At 41.9% G+C, this 23,468-nt stretch overlaps 1 protein-coding gene and 1 pseudogene across 1 annotated transcript in view; both read left to right on the top strand.

The window, feature by feature from the left end:
• The window catches only part of LOC147245546 (E3 ubiquitin-protein ligase SMURF2), a 72,799-nt gene that overhangs the window by 35,678 nt on the left and 13,653 nt on the right, over positions 1 to 23,468 (top strand). Inside the window, exons 4-15 of the mRNA XM_086185826.1 lie at positions 4,325 to 4,433; positions 9,604 to 9,737; positions 12,600 to 12,665; positions 13,533 to 13,617; positions 13,858 to 13,941; positions 14,429 to 14,643; positions 16,244 to 16,328; positions 17,280 to 17,438; positions 17,543 to 17,590; positions 20,829 to 21,030; positions 22,565 to 22,668; positions 23,003 to 23,117. Of these exons, the coding sequence (XP_086041952.1) occupies positions 4,325 to 4,433; positions 9,604 to 9,737; positions 12,600 to 12,665; positions 13,533 to 13,617; positions 13,858 to 13,941; positions 14,429 to 14,643; positions 16,244 to 16,328; positions 17,280 to 17,438; positions 17,543 to 17,590; positions 20,829 to 21,030; positions 22,565 to 22,668; positions 23,003 to 23,117 (1,406 nt within the window). The remainder of the gene's footprint in view (positions 1 to 4,324; positions 4,434 to 9,603; positions 9,738 to 12,599; positions 12,666 to 13,532; positions 13,618 to 13,857; positions 13,942 to 14,428; positions 14,644 to 16,243; positions 16,329 to 17,279; positions 17,439 to 17,542; positions 17,591 to 20,828; positions 21,031 to 22,564; positions 22,669 to 23,002; positions 23,118 to 23,468) is intronic.
• LOC147245547 (uncharacterized) lies at positions 3,085 to 3,915 on the top strand (annotated as a pseudogene).

The raw sequence follows: 23,468 nt of genomic DNA, 5'->3' as shown, positions 1-23,468 counted from the left end.
AGCTGCACTAAGATCTAATAAGACCAGCACAGAGACCAGTCCCTCATCTGATGCCAGTAGGAGGTCATTGGTAACTTTGACTCGTGCTGTTACTGTGCTATAATGAACCCTGAAACCTGACTGGAAATCCTTTAACAGGCTGTTGCTGTGGAGAAAGTCACAGCGCTGTTTAACAACTGCTTTCTCCAGAATTTGGTAGGGAAAAGGAAGATTTGACATTGTCTATTGTTGGCCAAAACTTCTGGATCCAGGGTTGGGGTTTTTTTTTTGGAGAAGGGGTTTAATTCCTGTGACCTTAAAGGACTTTAGGACATAACCAGATAACTGCGGCACATTGATCATATCTATAAGAAAGAGGCACTAACGAGGGGTAGAGAGTCTTTGTGCAGCTTAGTTGGGATAGGGTCTAGAAGGAGGGATGGTTAAGAGGAGGAAATTATTGTACTAAGCTCATGAAGGCTAATGGGAGAAAAACTATCAAGGTGTATGTCTAGTATGTAGATGTCTATATATATATATATATATATATATATATATATATATATATATATATATACACACACACATACACACATCAGTATGTATCTACAATATAGAAAGTAAAAAACACTGAATGAGAACTTTTGACAAGTAGTGTATATTATACACACATATACATAGATATATAGTATGTATAATATATATTGCCAGTCAAAAGTTACGGCACACTTTCTCATTCAGTGTTTTTTCTGTATTTTTTACTTTCTACATTGTAGATACATGTTGAGGACATCAAATATATTGAGCAAGACATATGGAATTATGTAGCAAAGTTTTTTTTAAATAACTCTACATATGCACCAGTTTTGTTGACAGCACTGCAAACCCTTGGCCTTCTCTCAATGATCTTCATGATTTAGTCACTTGAAATGGTTGTGTTGCGCAGAAGTCAGGTTCATACACCAGCAGCAGTTATTTGACATCTATTAGGTGATTGGTTCTTGCCAAAATATGACTTCTAAGTAAAGAGAAACAATGGTCCATCATTACTTTAAGAACTGAAGGTCAGTCTGTTAGGGAGTGTAGGAAAGGACCCACTTGCAGGCTACAGTTCACAATCCAAGAAGTTTAATGAACAGCCAGAAAGGTACAAGAAACGCAGGCAAAGTCAAAAACAGGGACAGGCAAGATTCAAGCGTTGAAGGCAGTCAGGGCAAATACTGGCACGATCTGGCAAGGACTAAACAGAGCTCTGGGCTTAAATACCCACAAGAAATAATTATTAAAGCAAAACAGGTGTGCTTTCAAAAATGGCGGGAAACTGAACAAAGGACTGGGCGGGGCACAGCCACAACACAGCAGCACATGCGGGCCTGTAAAACAAAGCACACGTGAAGCAGAATCAAAACAAAAGCACATTTTGCAGGGAACTAGAACAAAAGCACAACAGAACACTAACACAGTCGGCCCGGAAAATTGCAAAAACGCTGAATATGTCCCCAAGTGCAGTTGAAAATAACCATCAAGTGCTATGATGAAACTTGGTCACATGAGGACTGTCCCAGGAAAGGAAGACCAAGAATCACCTCTACTGCTGAGGATAAGTTCATCTGAGTCACCAGCCTCAGAAATCGCAAGTTAATAGCACCTCAGGTTAAAGCCCAGACAAATGTAGCGCAGAGTTCTAGTAGCAGACTCATCTAAACATCAAATGTTCAGAGGAAATTGCATGAATCAGGCCTTTATGGTCAAATAGCTGCTGAGAAACCAACACTCAGGAAAAGGAATAAGCAGAAGAGATTTGTTATGGCCAGGAAACAGAAGTAATAGACATAAGACCTGTGGAAATCTGTGCTTTTGTCTGATGAATCCAAATTGGACATCATTGATTCCATCCTCCATGTCTTTGTGCGACACAGAAAAGGAGAACGGATGGTCTGTACCTGCATGGTTCCCACTGTAAAATTTGATGGAGGAGGTGTGATAGAGTGGGGGTGCTTTGCTGTTGACAGATTTATTCAAAATTGAAAGCATATTGAACCAACATGGCTACTACCGGTAGCGACATGCCATCCCATCCAGTTTGCATTTAGTTAGACCATCATTTATTTTTCAACAGGACAATGACCCCAAACACACCTCCAGGCTTTGTAAGGGCTATTTGACCACAGAAGGAGAGTGATGGAGTGCTGTGCCAGATGACTTGGCCTCCACAGTCACCTGACCTGAACTCAATCAAGATGGTTTGGGATGAGATGGACTGCAGAGTGAAGGCAAAAGGGCCAACAAGTGCTCAGCATCTCTGGGAACTCCTCCAAGACTGTTGGAAAACCATTTCAGGGGACTACCTCATGAAGGTCATTGAGAGAATGCCAAGAGTGTGCAAAGCAGTAATCAAAACAACGGGTGTCTATTTTGAAGAATCTGTTGTTCTGCAAGCACCGTCACATCCTCTTTTTCTGGCTAACGTTTGCGTGAATCTCAGCAATGTATGGGTAAATGTAAATTTAATGAAAATTGGACACTGAAGATGGATTTTTCACAATGGCTCCACCAGATTCCAGCAAGTAATTCCAGGCTCATTGCCTTTGGTGTATAATTCTAAGAGGTCTTAAAAAATCTTTAATTTAACTTGCATCAAGGTGGGGAACCCTGTATATATCTTAATATACATTTGTATCAAGAGAGAGAGAGAGACAGTGAACATATGGAAATATAGTTGGCCAAGAGAGCAAAGGCCTATAACATCAGAAAGAGTGGTTACAGATACTGATTCTGAAGTGGTACAACAATCAGCCACCTGTTCTACATTGATGACATCAAGCTGTACGCCAGGAATGAGCAAGAAATTGACTCACTGATCTGCACCAGGATCTAGAGCAGGGGTGGGGAACCATGTGCCATGGAGGGCTGTGTGTATGCAGGTTTTCCTTCCAACCAAACACTTTAACAGGTGATTCAACTGATTAACACTCTTCTGTGGCTGAAGGTGTGTTAATCAGTGGAATCACCTTTCGAAGTGTTTGGTTGGAAGGAAAACCTGCATACACACGGCCCTCCATGGCACATGGTTCCCCACCCCTGCTCTAGAGCAACAACATAGGGATGTCATTTGGTTTGGACAAATGTGGCTGGATGGTATCAAGGAGAGGCAAGATGATCAGAACCGAAGGGGTTGACCTACCAGAAGAAAATACAGGTGACATCCAGAGCAGCTACAAGTACCTTGGGATCCCACAGGCTAATGGAAACCACAAAGAGGCAACAAGGAAGTCAACCACTTCCAAATACCTCTAGAGAGGAAGACAAGTACTGAGAAGTCAGCTGAACAGTCAGAACAATGTTATAGCCATCAACATGTACGCACTGCCGGTCATCAGATACCCCACTGGGATCATAAACTGGCCAAAGGAGGAGATAGAAGCCGTAGATGTCAAGACCAGAAAGTTCCTCACCATGCACGGAGGGTTTCACCCTAAGTCCAGCACCCTGAGGCTGTTCACTAAGCAGGAAGAGGGAGGACGAGGACTCGTTTCATCCTGGACAGTGGCTCTGATGCTCACATCTAAAATCCAAGAGTACATCAAGAAGATTGCCCTTCAGGACAAGCTGCTCAGAGAGTGCCTCAGACAGCCAAAACCCAATGAGTGTGAGAAGGGAGAGGAGCAGACACGGACGGACGAGCCCCTACACAGTATGTACAACCACCAGATTGAGGAAGTGGCTGATATCAAGAAAACCTACCAATGGCTGGAACATGCTGGACTGAAAGACAGCACTGAGGCATTCATCATGGCAGCACAAGAGCTGGCCCGAAGCACAAGAGCCATAGAGGCCAAGGTCTACCACACCAGATCAGGCACAAGGTGCAGGGTGTGTAAAGATGCTCCTGAGACAGTCTAACACATAGTAGTGGGGTGTAAGGTGCTAGCCAAAAAAGCATACATGAAGAGGCACAACAAAGTGGCGGGGATAGTGTACGGAAACATCTGTACCCAGTATGGATTTGAAGTACCCAAATCCCAATGGGACCCACCACCAAAAACAGGGCCAAGGAGCTGTGGGACTTGCAATTTTTTTTTATTATCCAAAATTAACATCATTCAAAGAATCCAGAAAACAATCAGCAGGTTGATTGATGATGAAAACAATCAATAGGGGCTGCCTACTTCTTAAGTTACCCACAGCTGTAGAAACTACAGCATCTGTATGCAAAGGGAACATTACACCATTGTTTTATTTTGTCAGTTCTGTCCTGTTAAACTGTTTGTTTTCTGTCATTCAATCTTATTCAAAGTAGCTGCGATTGACTGTGGTTTTATTCTGTTTACTTCTCTTCCTGCAGGTCTCCCTGATCCCTTTGCTAAGGTGGTTGTTGATGGCTCAGGGCAATGCCACTCTACAGACACTGTGAGGAACACACTTGACCCTAAGTGGAATCAACACTATGACCTGTGAGTGTGACAATTCTCTGTCCCATTAAAAAACAAAAGTGTCGGGCTGTAGTTTTTGTCTCTATACTTAATACGTAAGCACATTCATTAGTGTCAGGACTCAAATAGTAACATATGTAAGAACCCTTTCCATGTGGCATCTCACTTACGTAGATGCACTCTAAGGACTTAAACCTTCAGTGCCAGCAAACAGTCTAAAAATGTCCCTTGGAAGATTATTTAAAGTACAGAAACAGAGGAGCAACTCTAATACTATTTTCTTCCATTTGCTGAAACACGTGCATGTCTTGTAGCCTGATTGCTTTTCCCAAAGATGGTTTGTCCTGTGAAAGTAACCTGGAAAAAATAGACAGGGTGCGTGAGTGAAAATGTGAGAGTGAAAGTTTCCAGTATTCAGCCTGTGTTTATCCAACCATCGTGCGTAGCCAACAGCAAGAGGAAGCACATGTCTCCGTTTGTTTGGTTGCTGGGGAAACAGGACTCTCTTTCTCTGCATGGCTGTTAAATGAGCTATTCGTGTCACACGTGCACACCTTAGAGTTTGATGGAGACTCAGCTGAGCTCATTGCTGGTTTGTCTCAGGCTGACTGGAACTTGTGTGAAAATGACTTGAAACTCTGCCAGAGATATGTTCAGTGTGGCTTGGCTCTATGACAGAGCATTTAATTGACTGATTGCAGCTCTGCTAGCTGTCTGTCTGGATCACACTTATTAAAATTATTCATTAGAAAGACATTCTGCACCTGGGACCTTCTGAAAAATGTGTCATATTCCCTTTTTAAAATTCCACATTCACGTCAAATTGGTGACACACTGTTTTTACCTATCCAACAACAAAATCAAAGCTTTCCAACAATCCCCTGAATGTCTTTGTGGAAAATACACTTTGATCAACAAACAAATGTGTAAGGTTTGAAATTATGTGGATCTGTCAAACCGTTTCCCTGGTGCCCTGCTGTCTTCCATTCACAAAATAGCAAATGGTGTTGAGAAAAAAATTGTGAAATAAATCAATGAGTACTAGAAATCATCTTATGTAATCAAGAGTGCATAATGTAAAATAATAACTTCTTTGTTATGCTGTAAGAAATCAACATATGCTGGTGATGCGGTGTGTGTGATTCCCAACAATCATGATGCAGATCATTTTAGAGATATGAAGGACACACGGGCAGGAAAATGACCATTTTTGGCATAAGTGCCAAATTGTAAAAATTGCCTAATTGTAAAGAAATATGTTACTATAATTTGCTTTGGTTGTTCTGATTCTGACACGTGTAACATGATGTTTGAAGAATGACGACAACATTAGACGAGACAATGAAGCTGTGTGAGAACAGAAAATTCATGATGTGATTTCTGCTTATTGAAATGTATTCACTCCAAAACAGTATGCATGTGTTTGAGGACACTTCCAGACAGGCTTCTGCTGCTTCCCATACACCTTCAGACCATGTCTTCTGTGGTTCACTCACTCTGTGGTCTGCTGACCCACTGCAACCTCACATTCATTTTTATTCATTTAGTATTAATTCCAGAGGAGATGGTGCCAGGTAACGTTTTCCTCCTTGACCCTGTGCGCACTCTCTTAACCTCGTGCTCAGTAAAGTTTCCATTTTTGTTCGACTTCACACTCATCGTTGTCACATTTTCTGATTGCCAAGGGGGGGGGGGGGGTTTCCACATGTCAGTCCTGTTTATACTAATTGGCATATTAAAATTGGGGCGGGGAGAGGGCACGTTATAGTACTTCTTCATGTGTGTTCACTTTCATGCTGAGTGGGATGTACAAAAGATATGTGCTTGGATTCATCCGTACGCAAACTGGCCTGTGAACTTTGACCCTTCTGCGTTGTTGTAGGATGTGATTTGTATGCCAAGGATGGCATAGCTGGCTGCTGTCACTTAAAGTTTGTGGAACAGAGAGACCCTCGACTCAGAAATTATATTTTGCATATTGATCCTTCAGTTTGCAAACTTAACAGCACACAGGGGCCCTATTTAAGTGATCTATGACACCAGGTGGTTGGTGGATGTGTGCACTGTGTTCAGCTTCATTTTGGTATTTGGTGGCACCTTACGATTCATAGGTGTGTTTTAGGCTTGACATCAATCAAGCCAATCACAGTACCACTTGTGATTCCCTTTAAAGGCAAAGTTGCGCCAGGACTTGGCCTATTGTGATTTCAATGGCAAACACAATTCAACTTGGGAGAAGTGAGTGCTTCTTATCAGGAAATGAATCTCCTAATGTACCAGGTGAAGGTACACAAGCATGTCATATATGTGGGAGCAGCAGGAATCCACCAAAGCCACTGGAGGAGAAACAGGTCTGGGAGGAGTCAAAGTCTTCTCATATTTGGCCATCAATAGAACTGCATTGCAATGCTGTGCATTAACTCATCTGATTAATTTGCTCTTTAAATAGCACCTCACAAATTATGCCATTAATCAAAGATCAACCTATTCTTGGTCAATGGTATAACAATATACCATGGTTGCCCTCGACCACACCTCATTAATGTTCTTGTGCTCTGTCTGCAGCGGAAGGGGCTTTAGTTAATTTTATAGTTAAAGATTGAGGGCACTTTTCATGGAAATGTCATTTTATGTGGCTTGAAACCAGCAATGGCCCATGTGCGTGTGCCAGCTTGTGGCATGGGTAATAATAGGCCCAAGATAGTTTTTGTACTTTCTATGGGTTTTCCAGATTTATCAAACACTGTGTAATAATAATATATTATAGAGGGCACCCAGGTAGTGCAGCTGCTTTTTATGTTTCTATCTCTATGGGTTTTGATGGTTAAATTTACTTTGTTGCTTCTGGCTTTGTTGGGTGTACATACAGGGACAATTCATTGTGTCTTTACTTAATAAATGATAGAGGTCAATGAGTCGTCCAGGTTTACTGATGATGTAAGCAGCCTTCATTGGAAAAAAAGCAAAGTTTGATACTGTAATAATCTAACAAAGTGGATCACGTTTTCTTTTGACATGGGTGTTTAACAAATAAGATTTGTCAGGGGTGTAGTTTAAGCACATATTAAACCAGTCTTCTGTCTTTATCTCACACTGACTTTCGTGTTGCTGTAATGTTAGGCCTTACTTTTACAATGTGTTCTTAACAGAAACTACAATTAAAAACCTTTGTTTAAGTTTTAGTGTGCCAAATATGTAGATGCACTTAGAGAGTACATCTGACTGTATAAATCTTACTTTCTTCATTGCAGTTTTACCGTCGTCTCTAGTGCTCTGTTTTGTTTGGTTTTTTTTTTTTTGAGTGTTATTTGCTTTGACTGGTATTTAAAATTTTCCCCAGACTAATGAATTTTGTTTTATGGAGGGTGATCCAGATGATCTTGGTTGGGTAATAATGCTCCCCTCCCGTCATGTCTGTCTGACAGAGCAGCGCTCTCACATCGCACCCCAGACAGGCATTTGGCATTGACTCAGAATGTCCAGACATCTTACTCACAGCCCATTGTTTCATATCCCTTTTGGTAAGCAGTATGATAATTACAGTGGGATGCATTTCTGCGAATTGAACAGATGATTAGTTTTTCGACTGAAGGAGGGTGAGCCCACCCAAGCAGATGTGCCAAAAACAGGTTCACATGGTGAAGTTTTCTTTGTATGACATCCTGGCCTCAACTGCTACCCTACGGAAAGGAAGAAAAAGAGTCACACATGCACTGAAGGAGAAAATGCATCGTGAGTAAAAACTGGCTGCCTCTGATTGACAATCACCTGATGATAAAGTCAAACACATTTACATTTATTTATTTATATTACATTGGCTGTGGCAGAAGGTTAAAGGTATAATTACAGATCAGTTACAGATCATTTAAAGATGGTGGCTGGTAACAGTGAGTGTAGCTGGAAATGTAGATACCTTGAGTGGCTTATTTAATTCGTTCATGAAATATAATCATTAGTAAGGTTTTGACACGATTTTAGGAGAGTTTACTGTAAACGACAAGACGGATGTTAAAGAAATACTGTTAAGGTAACCTGAACACACGTACTATATTACATTAAAGCCACATTGCTTATGAATCTTTCATGAGTATAAAGGCAGTTTGGATCCAGCCCATGAGTGGTTGATGCTGACGACTGTGAAAACAATGATCTGTGTACTGTGTCCACGTAGCATCTATTCCTAACAAAAAAAGCATTAGCAGGTCACTGTAGAACACAGGGATGAAGCGGCCCCTTCGTTTTTTTATAATCCCATCTTATTTCTTACATTTGCTATTTGGGATCTTCTTCTTTTTCCTCATATTTGCACTCATTCTCTCAATGAATGAGCTTAAAAATGGCAATGTCCCACTCACCGCTCAGTCTGACAGCTGTAGAGGGAGGACAATCTGCATGCATGATGGGATCTGCTCAGGTCAGAAATACAGACGAAATTCACCATCAACATTAAGTTTCGATCTGCTTCCACAAATTAGCTTTTCTTTCCCTTTCAATGAATGTTTCTCTCAGATTTGTATGGTTTGTGCCCCATGGTACACACAGCACATGTTTCTTTATCCCAAATAGTCACTTGCTTCAAATTAAACTGCTTAAAAATATTTTTTCATAATGTGCTGTTACATAAGCTGTTTTAATCAAATTCAGCAGTATAACTTTTAATGTACATGGGTAAAAATGTTACTTTTAATGTACCTTGGTAAAAATGACAATTTGAATAGAGGAGCTCAGAGAAAGCCTAATAAATTTAAATGGACAATATTTAAAGTATTTGACAAAATCTTGGAAACAATGTCACATTGTAGTGTTTACGTTGTTGCAGGACCAAATCTCATAATCATGCTCAGATCCCATTCACGCCTTGACATACTCTTAACTGGAAAATGCTTCTCATCCACCACACTTTGTGTCTTTCACCGACTTATCCTGACTGTATCTTGGAATGTGTCCCTGGCGACAAGACTCACCGGTAGTCCCTGTGGCAGATGTGTCCTCTGTAGTGACATAATAATTGATAGTTGCAAAAACTCATGTAAGCTGTCACATGTTGACATTACCAGTACATTGTAAGAAGGACTAAGAAATTATTGTGACGACAGTGACTTCATAAAATGTATCCCACAATGATTCTTGGATTGTACATTTGTGGACCTATCAATATTTAATATAAATTATGTCTCCTTTACCTCCTCAGATACATTGGAAAATCTGATTCCATCACAATCAGTGTGTGGAACCACAAGAAGATTCACAAGAAGCAAGGGGCCGGCTTCCTTGGATGTGTTCGCCTTTTGTCCAATGCTATCAACCGACTTAAAGACACAGGCTGTAAGTGTTAGTGTTACTCGACCTTCCTCTCTTAAGTGACTTTTTATTTTATTTCTAATTTATATGTTTTTAAATGGAGTGGCACGGAGGTGCAGTGGTCAGCACTGTTGCCTCACAGCAAGAAGGTTCTGGGTGCGAAGGTTCTCACCAGAAGGCAGCTGGGACAGGCTCCAGCCCCCCCGTGACCCTGAACAGGATAAGCAGTAGAAAATGGATGGATGGATGAATGTTTTAAAATCTTCAATGAAAGTATAACATGCAAACTAAAAGTTTGCAACCTAGATTGTTGGCCACTCTTGGATTTTTAAAAGTCCAACTATCTTCAAGCCAGCATCGAATGACTGGAGTTTTTAAAGGACATAAGCAAGGATACAAATGGCTAACAATGTTTGTTTTCCAGCCTAAATTAATTTTGCTTTTGCATGTTTCTCCCCTGAGAAACTCCTAACTCCTTGCCTGAGTCCTGACTCCTTGCTTGTTGATTGTTGTTGAGCTGTGCACCAGAGCCAAGGAGGAGTGATAACAATGGTAACTGCAATAGAGGCCCCCTTAAGTCCAAACATCATACCCAAACCTGAAGAGACCTGGAAATGTCTGGAGCCTATCCCAACAGTCTTCAGGTGAGAGGTGGGGTTCACCCTGGACAGGTCACCAGTCCAGTACAGGACAAACACATAGAGACAGACAACCATTCACACTCACAGTCACACCTACAGTCAATTTAGAGTATCAATCAGCCTCATCCTCTCTTGATGTCTTTGGACTGTGGGAGGAAGCTGGAGTACCAGAGAGAACCCACACAGGAACAGGGAGAACATGCAGACTCCACACAGAAAGATCCTGTGCCCGAGCAGGGACTCGAGCCCGGAACCTTCTTGCTGTGAGGCCACAGTGCTGACCACTGCACCACCATGCTGCTGCTATTGTAAACGAATAGATAAATAATACAAAATAAATGTAAACAGGAAAATAATACTGCAAATGTTGCAAAAAACAATCAAAGTGTCTTACTTTAAATTATCCATCAGTTGCAAATAAATGCACCCATTGTTATTATATTTTTGCTCCACATTAGGTAATGTATGAATTTCTGCGATATTTAATATTTGCTGGAACAACTGCAAAACTATGGATTACAGAGAGATTTTAGATTCGGATCAAACAATTTCAGAATTGTTTGTGCTAAACTAAGGCTGAGTTCTTGAGATAGTCTTATACCTGAGTTGTAATAAGATCCAGAAGTTAAATGATACAGTGCTGCTCTCAGAGCTAAGTGGCAGAATGTAGCGAAGCTACTTTTAGTGCCTTGTCTCATTCAATAGGTCTAACAGAGGCCAGACCAGGGTGTGAGATGGGTCAACGTTCCGCTTCTGCCAGAGCAGGAAGAGACACTCAACATCACCCTACAATTACAATAAAATGTCTTGTGTCAGGAGCAAACTGGATAAGAGAAGATGGAGGCCTCTGGTAAAAGAGTAGCTCTAACATAGTGACTGGGCAGAATCTTTTTTTCTTGTGCGGGACAAACTGGTACCCACTTACTGTACCTGCGGTCTTTTTGGGTAGAAATAGGAAAGAATCTCATGGCCTTTCCTAGAAGCTCCTGACATTTGTTGTTTTCCTGGAGCAACACAGGAAACCTGAACCTTGTGCCACAGCTGTGAGTGGTTTGCCTCTGCATTTCCTCTCTCCCCTGGCCTCCTCCTCACCCCTCAGTTTCCCCATCAGTTTCCCTCATAGACGAGCAGCACACACACAAAAAAATGCCTTTTTGACCAACCTCCCTCTATATCTGTCTGCTGATCTAGACAACCGGTCATTTCACACAGACATGCATAATTGTACAGCTATTTAAGTGTAAGTGTAGATTTGTTGTACTCCCTGTGTTGCGGTCTCTCTCTCCTCTTGTGTGTATTTGTCATTCATCGTTTTTGTTTGCTTATTTGTGTGCATTCACTGGTTGCAGCCTTGTCATCTCCTCAGGCCTTTAGAGGGAAAATTGGCTTGGCTTCAACTTTTGTGTAATACCAGAGTGCCTTTTGTTTATTGTAACATTTCTGTATAATTATAAAGTGTCAGTCTCTCGTTATTTTTGTGCATCCTAAGTGTGAGAGCATTTTTCTGCATACATCTGTTCGTGTATTATTTTTTCTTCAGCTGCTGACCTCTGGCCAGCCTTGTAATGGTTTGACCATTGCCTGTTTTTGTCCCTGTTTAGTCTAGACAGACATCCTGAGCTGATCTGCATGACACCCAGACAACAGAGAGCAGATAGTGGCATTTCCCATGTCTGCAGGCAACTTGGATTGTTGCACTTTTTTGGGGCTTTTTTTTCTTTGTGCCTGATGTCTCTCTGTCTCTCTTTCTATGTCTCTCACTCTTTCGTCACTCTCAAATTCCACAGACTTAAAAACTTCAGACAAAGAGTTTCCAGACTTTGGCAGAAGTTCTTGTCCATGCTAAGACTGAATGGAATAGTGCAGGCTTTGTGCTGAAATTTGTCAAATGTTTGACCTCTACATTTGCTCTGTACCGATGTGCGGTGCAATTTTTACATGGGGTGGCTGTTCCAGGGACCAGGCCATCTGTTTTAGGGCACAGCCAATTTGATGTCTGTAGTCAGAGGAATGGGAGACAGATAATCAGCAAGAGATGGATTGATTCTGAGTGATGTAAATGATAGAGAGCAGGGGGACTTGTGCAGTGAGGGGGAAAATACAGCCCAGCACATGGTAGTTTATGTATATCTCTCTGATGAGTTCTCTCTCCTCCCTTTCTCCCATCTGTCCCATCTTCTCTTTCTTTAATTTCTCCTCTCATTTCCTGTCTCATGATTGTTTTTCTTTGCCTTTGCCTCCACAGACCAGAGACTAGACTTGAACAAGCTGAGTCCCAATGACAGTGACACAGTCAGAGGCCAGATAGTGGGTGAGTTCATGTAGATGCTCAAATTGAGCTGCGTTAGAATAGCACAAACAATCTGGAAAAAACAATGGAAGTAAAGGTCTATTACGTCGCCTTTCCAAAACGAGGAGTCAAACAGTGACACCTCAGCTTTGATGGGCATCTAGACTGAGACAGTTGGCCTTGTGTGCAGGTGAGAATCCAGATGAGGGTGTGTCCTGCTCACACTTCCTCTGGTCAGCCGGGGCCCCTGTTCGGGAGATGGAAACTCGGGGGAATAGCATGATCCTGAATTAGAAAAATAAAGTCCAAAAAATTCATTCACGCTGTATTTATTCAAATGGAAGTGTGTGAACTGTGTGATCAGAACATTGATTTCAATTTGATTGAATACAGAATGTACATACACATATTTATATATGTGTATGTAGATGTATGTATATGTGTGTGTGTGTGTATATATGTGTGTGTGTGTGTGTGTGTGTGTGTGTGTATATATATATATATATATATATATATATATATATATATATATTTGTGTGTGTGTATATACATATATACAGTATATATAAATTTCAGCATCAGCTTAATCATCATTCACTCATATAATAAGCATTTATACAAAATTAGTTTCATTAGTTGTATATGTTTAGTCTGTATGAAATATTTAACATCTAGTCTGTCAAGAGCTGCAGATTGTCATTCCAAAAGCTGTCACATACAGCTCCATGTTAATTAAGTATTGGATTTCATAACCTCAGAAATCTTATATCACCATTCCTGTGAGTTTCCTAGCGACGTTTTTGAGCCTCAATGATGTTAGTGGGTTATTCTACAATCTGCTGTCTAGTAATCCTAGTGTGTGCATCTGTCTACCATGTGTTGCTGCAGTGAGCCTGCAGTCGAGGGACCGGATAGGCACAGGAGGCCCTGTGGTAGACTGCAGTCGGCTGTTTGACAATGATCTTCCAGACGGGTAAGTCTTTTGGGGAAATCTCTTATCATCTGAGAAGTAGCTTTTTTTAGAGGCTATTGCAAATCCTAAACTGTAAATGCTATCTTCAATTAGTGGGGTAAAGATGTATGGAATCTGTTATAGAAGTAATCTATTTACATGTGGTGAGACAGAGTAACAAGACAGAACACCACTGGATGGTTCTGTGGCTGCTTAACCATGTCCGCTCACTGCTGGGTATGTGTGTGTTTCTGCTGCCAGCTGGGAGGAGAGAAGGACCGCGTCTGGACGAATCCAGTACTTGAACCACATCACACGTACCACACAGTGGGAGAGACCTACCAGGTGAGTACACAATACTCTATACTGCCCTCAGAAACTCCAGTCTCTTAAGTCAGACATCATCACTGACCCCAAAGAACCCAAACTGAAGAACTGTGTCCAAAACTTGAGTGGGCCCCTCTTCAAAAAAAATAAAAAAAATTGGTGACTCTTAAGGAACTTCTGTTAAATGATGTGGAAGAGCTAGGGAAATCCCCTGGCTGAAGTTGAGGCATCTCATTCCATTCTCTCTTGTTCCTTTTTGGCTGTCTTTATCCGCCACCTTGTGCTTCACCCAAGGGTGACCAGTTCATATTTACTTACTGTTTGTGTGCTAGTTTATGTGGGTTTCCAAGTTAGCTCACAGACCTCCTTATGGGTATAGAGCTGCTACTGTTTGCAGATGTATCTTTCTTGTCATAAATTGTCTTAGCATTTAATTAAATTATTTCTCTTGTTGAACCCCTTCCTCTTTTTTTAATAATTAATTCAACCCATTCCCCCCTCTCAGACCTGCGTCAGAGTACTCAAGCCCTGGTCGGCCACTCAGCTGCATCGTGGATGAGAACACTCCCATCAGCACAAATGGCGCCACACCAACCACAGCATTACCGCCGAGTGATGGTGACCAGAGGGCCCAGGAGAGACGCGTCCGCTCTCAGAGGCACCGCAACTACATGAGCAGAACCCACTTGCACACACCTCCAGACCTCCCTGAGGGATATGGTTGGTACCACAAACAGGACAGTACAAATGAATTTTCAAATGAGTAAAACTTGCATACATTTATTGATTTGAAAAAAAAACATAAGCCTGGTAAATGTCAGTGCTCCGCCCACTTCAAAGAGCTCATAATGTGTCAGTTAAATCTCTCAATGTGCAATGTTGCATTTTTTCCTGTCCCAATGATTGGCTTAAACTATGAATGGCTATTAAAGTAATGAATAATTGAATGTAAATAAATTAAATGGCTTTAAGATAATTACCTTTTATTTTATTTTTTTCTGCAGCATAAAATATGTAGCAAGTGGATAAAAGAGACTAAAGAGGTTGTTGTGGACATTAAACATCGCGCAGAAACAGACAGATCTAGTTGTGGTGATGTGGAAGTCCTACATCTGCTATGTAGTTCGTTGATAGCATGTTTGCTTTGTACTTGTAATGATTGAATGTACACTTCCCCACCTCCATAAAATGTCCCAAAAATTAGTCACATGAACATATATGTATCTTTTTGATGAAGGGCTTTGGGTTCACTACACTAATCCTACTACATTATGGCTCTCTTTTGTTGAGAAATGTAATATTTAATGTTAGTATTACAGGAGGGTATGCAACGATATTCCTTGATTCCCTTTGGAAGCCATCTCTACCCTCCACTGTGGAACTGTTGTGTTAATGACAAAGCCCCTGCCCTTCTCCCTGCTGAACACTGGATGCAATAACCCAGCTAATCTGTGGCCTCATTCAGTCCAGTGTCACTCTGATGACACTGCAGCTCCATGCAAGGAGCCTGAAATGCTGGCTTCATTTTAGACTATCTAATTGAATTGATCTAGCTGTTAAGGGCTGGCATCCGACACCCCCCCCACCCCCCCTTTTGCTATCACATTCTCAAACAATCAGAAGCATTCATATAAAAGAAAACACACACCAGCTGCAATCGTCCACACAGCCCAAGGGAGTTTTGTGTATCCCCACAGTAAAATCTTCTCCAGGATATTGGAGCCAGAGCCATCGAAGCATATCACTGTTGTGTCCTCAGCCCCTCAGATTAGGGGGCTACTAGTTCCTCTATGTTTATCTTTATGTCTCACTCTTTTTTTTTTTATCTCTGTCCTAACCTTCTTAATTCTTTGGCACTAAACTAGAGGTGTCTAGGTATAGCGCATACTCCACGGTGGGGCTATGGGTTCAGAGAGTTATGTTTATGTGCATGTTAAAACGAGGGGGTGGTATACTAAAGGGCTGCCAGAGAAGAGTTCTGGCAGGCAGCTCCATGGAAATATCTCTGTCAGGCTGTGATGAATGAGCTCACCACCTCAAAATTCAGACAACCCCATCTCTCCTCTCCTTTCCCGTCCAATGTTCGTCACCCTGTCTCTCGTAACCTCCTCCCTCCGCCTCCTTCGGATCCCCTTTAGATCTTCTCTGACTCAGACAGTCCTTTTATCTCCATTTGTGCCATCCGTCTCTTACATAGACAGATTATAAACGTAATGTATCTACTTGTGGCCCATAAACAACTCTGAAACAAGCACACTGAATTTTTTTTTTCTTTACAACAAATTTGAACTGTATCATGTGTTAATTTGTCTTTCTACAGAACAGAGAACCACACAGCAAGGCCAAGTATACTTCCTCCATACTCAGACAGGTGTCAGCACGTGGCACGACCCCAGAGTACCCAGGTATGTCTCACTTTCTCCCTTATTATTTTTTTATAAAGCAAGGAAATAAAGACAAGCAAATTGCATAAATGAGGAATTGGGATGAACACAGATGCCTTAATCATTGGTTTTGGCATTTATGAGTTACCTATTAATGTCAGCGTAAACAACTGTCCTCATAGTTTGTTGTAAGCATTTCAGCTCGGTACAACTCTTACATCCTGCAAGGTGACCTGAGTTTTGAGAGGTCCTTAAAAGTCATTCACTGCATGGAATCTGATTGGCCTTACTCGGGGCACATGGCAAAGAACACACCAGTCTCAGTCTGCCAGACTTGAGGCTTTTGGGAAGTATGAATCAGACATATGCCGACTGCATAGCATGTGCATTTGCATAAACAGGCCTCTGTGTACCATAGACACTATGAAAAAAACCTGACTAATATGGTAACACCTAGACGCTTTTGCTCTTTTGTAATCTATCAGCCAAGCCCTCTTCTCCATGGCGAGCCTCCAGCCTCTTTGGCTTTGACCCCCCAAGACAGAAGAGTCAGTGCCAGCATATTGAGACTGTTGTAATTCTTAAGGCTTTATGTCTCCATGGAGTTTATCTTAAAACATTTGCAGGGCAGCAGTAAATAATTTGGATGGAAGAAGGAAGAGCAATGGAATTTAAAGGTATTTCTCAGGGGCACGGTGGTGCAGTGGTTAGCACTGTCGCCTCACAGCAAGAAGGTTCTGGGTTCGAGCCCCAGCTCGAGCACGGGGTCTTTCTGTGTGGAGTTTGCATGTTCTCTCATGGATGGATGGATGGTATTTCCCAGACATCTCAGTTAGTGAGTGTTCTGGTTTGTTTTATACCTAGAATTTCACATGTGCATATTCTCCCCTCTCCCACCATAAGCTCCAGTTATTTGTCTTAAATTTGGGCATATTAATGCTTTATTGTGTTTGCCCCTCTGTCACACACCAGAGATTTGAGTAATGTGAACTGTGAGGAACTGGGGCCTCTACCTCCTGGATGGGAAATAAGGAACACGGCAACCGGGAGGGTTTACTTCGTTGATCATAACAACCGAACCACACAGTTTACAGACCCACGCCTCTCTGCTAACCTGCATCTAGTTCTTAAGTGAGTTCTATGGTACACTTGATCACAAATGCACTGCATATAAAGGCAAAGTATTGAGTTTATGTGTGTGTTGATTTATTTCCTGTCTTCATTGTCATCTGTAGTCCAAGCACCAATGGTTCTCGAGGAGGCATTGAAAGTCAGAATGTCAGGTAAGGTTTTGGTCTCAGGCCAGAAGTCGTCACTGCACACAGTCAAGGAAGACACATACACAGAGGCACCATAAAGAGGCGCACCGTCCCTCAGACGCTCATAAACATACACATTCTGCCTACCATCAGTAAATGTTTAGCTCTGGGCTTTTGAGCCAAGGTGTGTTCAACACCTGTAGAGGTTCAAAACTCAGAGGACTCCATCTGCTGACCAGACTTTTCTGCGTAAAAACACTCTCAGAAATACTTACGGCGTTAGGCACACTCCCCCACACTTGCTCTCTCGACACAGAAATTCAGATTCCTCAACTCTGTAGAGATTTTTATCATAAAGGCGTTTTAGTCACAAAGCTGGTGAGTAGAATGCAAGGTTGCCACATCTGCATCTGAGGAGTGTCCTATGTCCAGGTAATGGCAAATAAATTTGATGCCCAATTCCATTTATGAATTGTCCATCTGTGTATGTGTGGTCTTTCATGCCTCTGTACTGGTGTATGACTGTATGCATGGACGCACGTGTTTCTTCATCAGTGCAGCTGTTAAAACACACTGAGCACACTGCAACAGCCGTAGCATTACCCGTCAGCCTTTTCTTTACTAAGGTGCAGCAGTGTATGGGAGCCGTGGAAGAGGGCATCCTCTGCCTGACCTCATTCCTTCGCCATGCAGAGACAGAATGCATAGCAGGGATCAGATTTCTCTTTTCCCGCTCATGAGGATCAAAGAACGTGTTTGGGATTTTGTACTCACTTTGCTTTTTACATCTGAGGTTCCCTGAAAATTCATGCAATAATGTAGCCTGGCACGCCACATTTGTTTTTAATGTGGAAATTTTGCCATGTGGATGATTATGCCCAGATGGATTTAAATCTCATCAACAGATTTTATATTATATATTTGTCTGGAGTATTGGGTACATTGGGAAGTGGTTCTGCTGTGAAGTATCCTATATGTTATAGGAGGTTTGTGCTGTGCATCTCCTGATTATTCAAGGGAGTAAGTGTGAATGTATGTGTGTGTGTATGTATATTTATATACAGTATACACGCACATACATATATATCTATATCTATTTCTATATAGATAGATAGATGAGTGTGTGTGTATCCGAATGATGGTATAGGCTCCTGCTAAGGAGTGGCAGGTCACTTTTCAACTTTTCAGAAGGTTAGATCGGCACTCTGTACGAAAATGCTGATGACATATCTTAGTAGATATTGTCCGCAGGTAACAAATCGCAGACTATGTATATTTGGTAAGAGAAAAATCTGTGTCTTGTTCACCTGCAGCCATTGGAGACAGGAATGCTTGATTTGTGAGTGAAATTGCTGGAAGATATACTTTGTTCCTCCTCTCTCCTTTCCCCTTCCCCTCCCACCCCCAGAGTTTTCTACAATGTTTAGATGCTGTATGGAGAGTGTCCTTCCTACCTCCCCTCTCTCCTTCAGAGTCTAGTCTGCAGGAAATAAAGGGATTCAAGTGGAGGTCTTGCGTGTCGTATGGGGCCCTGTGTCTCTCTGGGGTAGCAGGAATTGATTGAGAGGCAAAACTATATTCTGTTCCCCTACTGGCACACATAAAGTTATTTTGAACCAAGTTGAATCTCCTTAGTTTTGACAAGGATTTGGATCCTAAAATAGTTTTGGTTTTTTTGGTTTTTTTAGTGAATAGGTGTAAAATTTGCAACAAAAATGATTATGAAAGAGTTTCCTGATTAGGATGTGGTTCATCCTTGATGTTATTTTGCAACTGAACTGTCACTGTGTCCTAGGTTTAGGGTGGCAGCCATTGTGTCCACATTTTCAGGCATCATAGAACCGCGTTGCAATGCCATGCATCTGCTTGTCTGATTGACGCGCCCTTTAAATAGCCCTTCACACTTAATGCCGTTGACCAAAGACCAGTCTCTTCATGGTCTATGGTGCATTTTTTCTGGTGTTCTGTAATAGCAAAGCCCCATGGTTGCGCCAGACCACGCCTCATTGACATAATTAAGCACTTGATGTCGCACGGAGAGCAAGATCATTTGTCAGTTAAAGGTGAGGTGCTTGGTGTGAAAACGTCATATGTACCAGCTCAAAACTAACAATGATGTTTGTGCTTCAAATAGGGCTTTAAGTGTATTCTGTCAGGATATTTGGTTTTCCCTGCGTTTGCTCCCATGCTGGTTTCATCAAATTACCTGGCAGATGCTAGTGTGACAATGTTTCCTTCTCTTGCCTCACTTTGAGTAACATTTTTCAACCATATGCAGGTGCCCCGAAGGGTTGCTGGTTTGATCGTCGACCATGTTGAAGTGTCCTTGCCCTTGAGCAAGACACTGCACCTCTGATTGCATTGAAGCCTCCACCATCAGTGTGTGGGTGAAAGGGTGAATGAGATGTTACTGTAAAGTGCTTTGAGTACTGCAAAGTAGGAGGAAGCTGTATCCCCTATTGCCACAGGGGATATTTAGAGTTGCACTTTTCAACACAGTGTTTGAAAAGTCCATCAACTGATTTCTTGATGATTTATCACTCTTGTCGTGTCCAGTCAAGAGAGAGGAGAAAGTTAATTCGAAAGGCAGTAGAGGTTAAATTGAAACTGTTTAAATTGCTTTTGTTTGTCGTAATTCCAGCAGTAGTCCCTTTCATTTCTCAATAGAAACATTAGGACAAAAGGTGCCATCCTACCTGTAGGAGGCAGCATGGATGACCTTTCATCAGCGAAAGTGTACGTGTCTTATTTTGCTTCTCAGTCACGTGCTCCTCCCGCCCTGTAAACTGAAAAAAGTCATATTTTGGTTTTATCCAGTTCTCTGCCAAGTGGAGAGGCAGAGAAAGGAAGGTCTGTGTGTTTTTGCAGGAGATATCCTAGCTCCAATATCCCCACCTCCACCTATGTCTGTCTGTCTCTGAGAGGCCGAGGCAGCTGTTAAATTTGATGTGCTTCCCAGATGACCTCAGTGTGTTTACTCCTCATTTTCTGCAGTCAGCAAAGAACAGAGACAGAACCATCACTGTCAGAGGTCATAGTCTCAGTTTCTTGGCATTAATGTTATTGCTTTTGAGAGAGCACTTGCTTACCTTTTTCTCACAATTTGGCATGTTGATGTTCAGTATTGGTACATCCAAGACTCACAAATTTTGTCTTTCTGTTCCTCTTTGTGTGTTTCTTCCCTACCATCTCTCACCTCTTTCCACTGCCTCATTTAACTCTCATGTCCCGGCTCTCTCTCTCTCTGTGGTTTGCCTCTCAGTCGTCAGAACCAGTTGAAAGATCAGGTCCAGCAGGCTTTGGTGTCTCCCGGTCAGCTCCCAGAAGAGGCTGAGTGCCTGACTGTGCCCAAGTACAAGAGAGACCTTGTCCAGAAGCTCAAAATCCTCCGCCAGGAGCTGTCCCAGCAGCAGCCTCAAGCTGGACATTGCCGCATTGAGGTGTCCCGTGAGGAGATTTTTGAGGTAAGGATTAAAACATCCAAGCTCAGTTTTGTTTAAGTACAGATTCAGAAAGGAGATTCATTATTCTTGATAATCCATTCGACACTCCATTACTCCATTTATAATTTAACTGAGAAGGAAATTTAGGAAGCGAAAATTCTAGAAAATATGCAAATGATAATATTTTGTTAACTGCACAACCGACTGCACCCATCAGTATGTCTAATGATGCACAAATGATCCTACCAAGTTATGTCTACACTCTACTCGAGTAAAGCAGCACTTTTTTCCTCCCTTTTTCTTATGCAAGATTAGTGCCCATAGCATTTTGGCTGTGAGACACACACACATGCTGTTATCTATGATGTGCAAGTCTGTTCCAAATCTAAAGCAGACCTCTTGTCTGAGATGAGGATTTTCTCAAGTACATTTACTCAGTGGGAGAGTTTTGCTGCATCTGTGAGGCGCAGGGCCTTTATCAGACTAACAACACCTGCAACAGACTACGTGACCCTCATAAAATATGCACTGGAATGTGCTGGAACAGCCATGTCTGTTAATCTGAACGAAGATATTTTTGTTGGCTGATCTCAATGTGAGAGAGAAGGGCCAGGGTCGAGGATGTCTTGAGGTTGAGTGAGACAGAACAGCATAGCTTCTCCAGACCAACTGAGGTGTTAAATTATGACTGAATAGGCAAGTGTTAGCCCGTGGACTGTCAGAGCTGTCTTTATGTGTACTTTTTTGCTGATGGCTAGACATTCCTTTTTGTCCTGCAGCACCTCCTCGTTGTCTGCTGCATCTTTAGGGCATAGTCCTGGCTGTCAAGGAAGTTATTATGGTCTTATGGGGGTGTTTATTATTACTGCCCCTAATCCACTTTGAATGAACCCTCCCCCTGATGTTGTGAGCAGTCTGCACGTGGGATGAACACTGATTGAGGTGGAGTGGTTCTCAGTCTGACAACAAAACCAATTCGAGATGCCTCCTGGTGTAAACCACTTTCTAGTCCTGTTGTTACCAAGTTCAAAATATTCTGGTTGTTTACTTCTATTGTAAGAAATGGTACATACCATCAAACTTACATGGGCCTGCTGTAGTTCAAGGAAATTTTCGGTATTTTTTTACAAAGGGCCCTATGTTTGTTTTTGAGTGAAAATAATTGATGGGGACAAAAAATATTTGAATTTGTCTTATATTATGCAGGAATGCAATGACTAGCAACTGCAGAACAGCTGCAACATAGGCCTATGGGTAGTTATTTTTGCCACTGACATGCTAAGGTTGGAAATACCAAAATTTCACTTTAACATGCATTGTATTTTACATCGTGGGGTTTCATGATGTGAAGCTAAGAGGAGGGTGTGTAAGTGGTACTGGTTACATGATTTTCTGCTGTAGCCCAAAGAGAGCAGACCCCACACATGGATGTGGAACTCAGTGTCTTGTCTTTAACTCCTCACTTATGAGGTCCACATAGACCAAGATGGCTCCACGCAAATGTCACCAGCTTTATGTTTCTGACAAGGCTTGTGTGTTTGTGACTCCTTGGCAGGAATCATATCGGCAGGTCATGAAGATGAGACCAAAGGATCTGTGGAAAAGGCTTATGGTGAAGTTTAGAGGAGAAGAGGGGCTGGATTATGGAGGTGTGGCCAGGTAAGAATAGCCTGATCCAGACTGAATTGCATGTCTTGCTTTTCAAAGATTTTAAATTCAGATTCAGTGGCTGGAGCCAGGTTAAGGTAAGAAGCTATAGAAAGGAAGAGCAAAGTAGATGCTCAAACACAGACTCTTGAAATCAACTTTTCTTAAATTAAAAAAAAAAAAAAAAAGAAAATTAACAGAACTCTGCCTCCTAGTGGGAGTGTACCAAAATACCCTCTATGTGTTCAGGGGGAGAATTTATTAATGTGTGTCTTTGTCAAAATTACAATGCAGATGATGTCACCTGTCTTTTTCTCTCCATCTCTGTGTGTTGTACCCTGTGCAGGGAGTGGCTTTATCTGTTATCACATGAGATGCTGAACCCATACTACGGCCTTTTCCAGTACTCCCGTGATGATATCTACACCTTGCAGATTAACCCAGACTCTGCTGTCAACCCTGTGAGTCCCAGTCATCACACACAAGACTAAAAGTCTTTACTGTATGGCATTCACATGCTGTCTCCCAAGAATCAACGCACTTCTAGCATGCGTCGTGCTAGGCATTACCCAACCACTTCGAAGGGCTGTGGGATTTAGAAAAAAACATAGTTCTTAGAACCAAGTTTTAGGGATCCTATTTACCACCTCTTTCGTGGTAACTTTGCACATCACCAGTCCGTGGCAGATAGGCAATACACAACTCCAGTCTCTCTGTTCTGCATCTTGTCCGTGTGTGATGAAATGACAGTAGACTAATTGATGCTGCTGATTGTATTGTCTTTATAGTTTTCAGGGAACCCCAACAGTGTG

Source organism: Aulostomus chinensis, chromosome 18 (genome assembly GCF_037954235.1).
Source record: "Aulostomus chinensis isolate RoL2024-O1b breed Wild chromosome 18, RoL_Achi_v1.0, whole genome shotgun sequence".
NCBI classification, from domain to species: Eukaryota; Metazoa; Chordata; class Actinopteri; order Syngnathiformes; family Aulostomidae; genus Aulostomus; species Aulostomus chinensis.
Note: the sequence above shows the minus strand (reverse complement) of the source record. Positions and strands in the feature narration are given on the sequence as shown.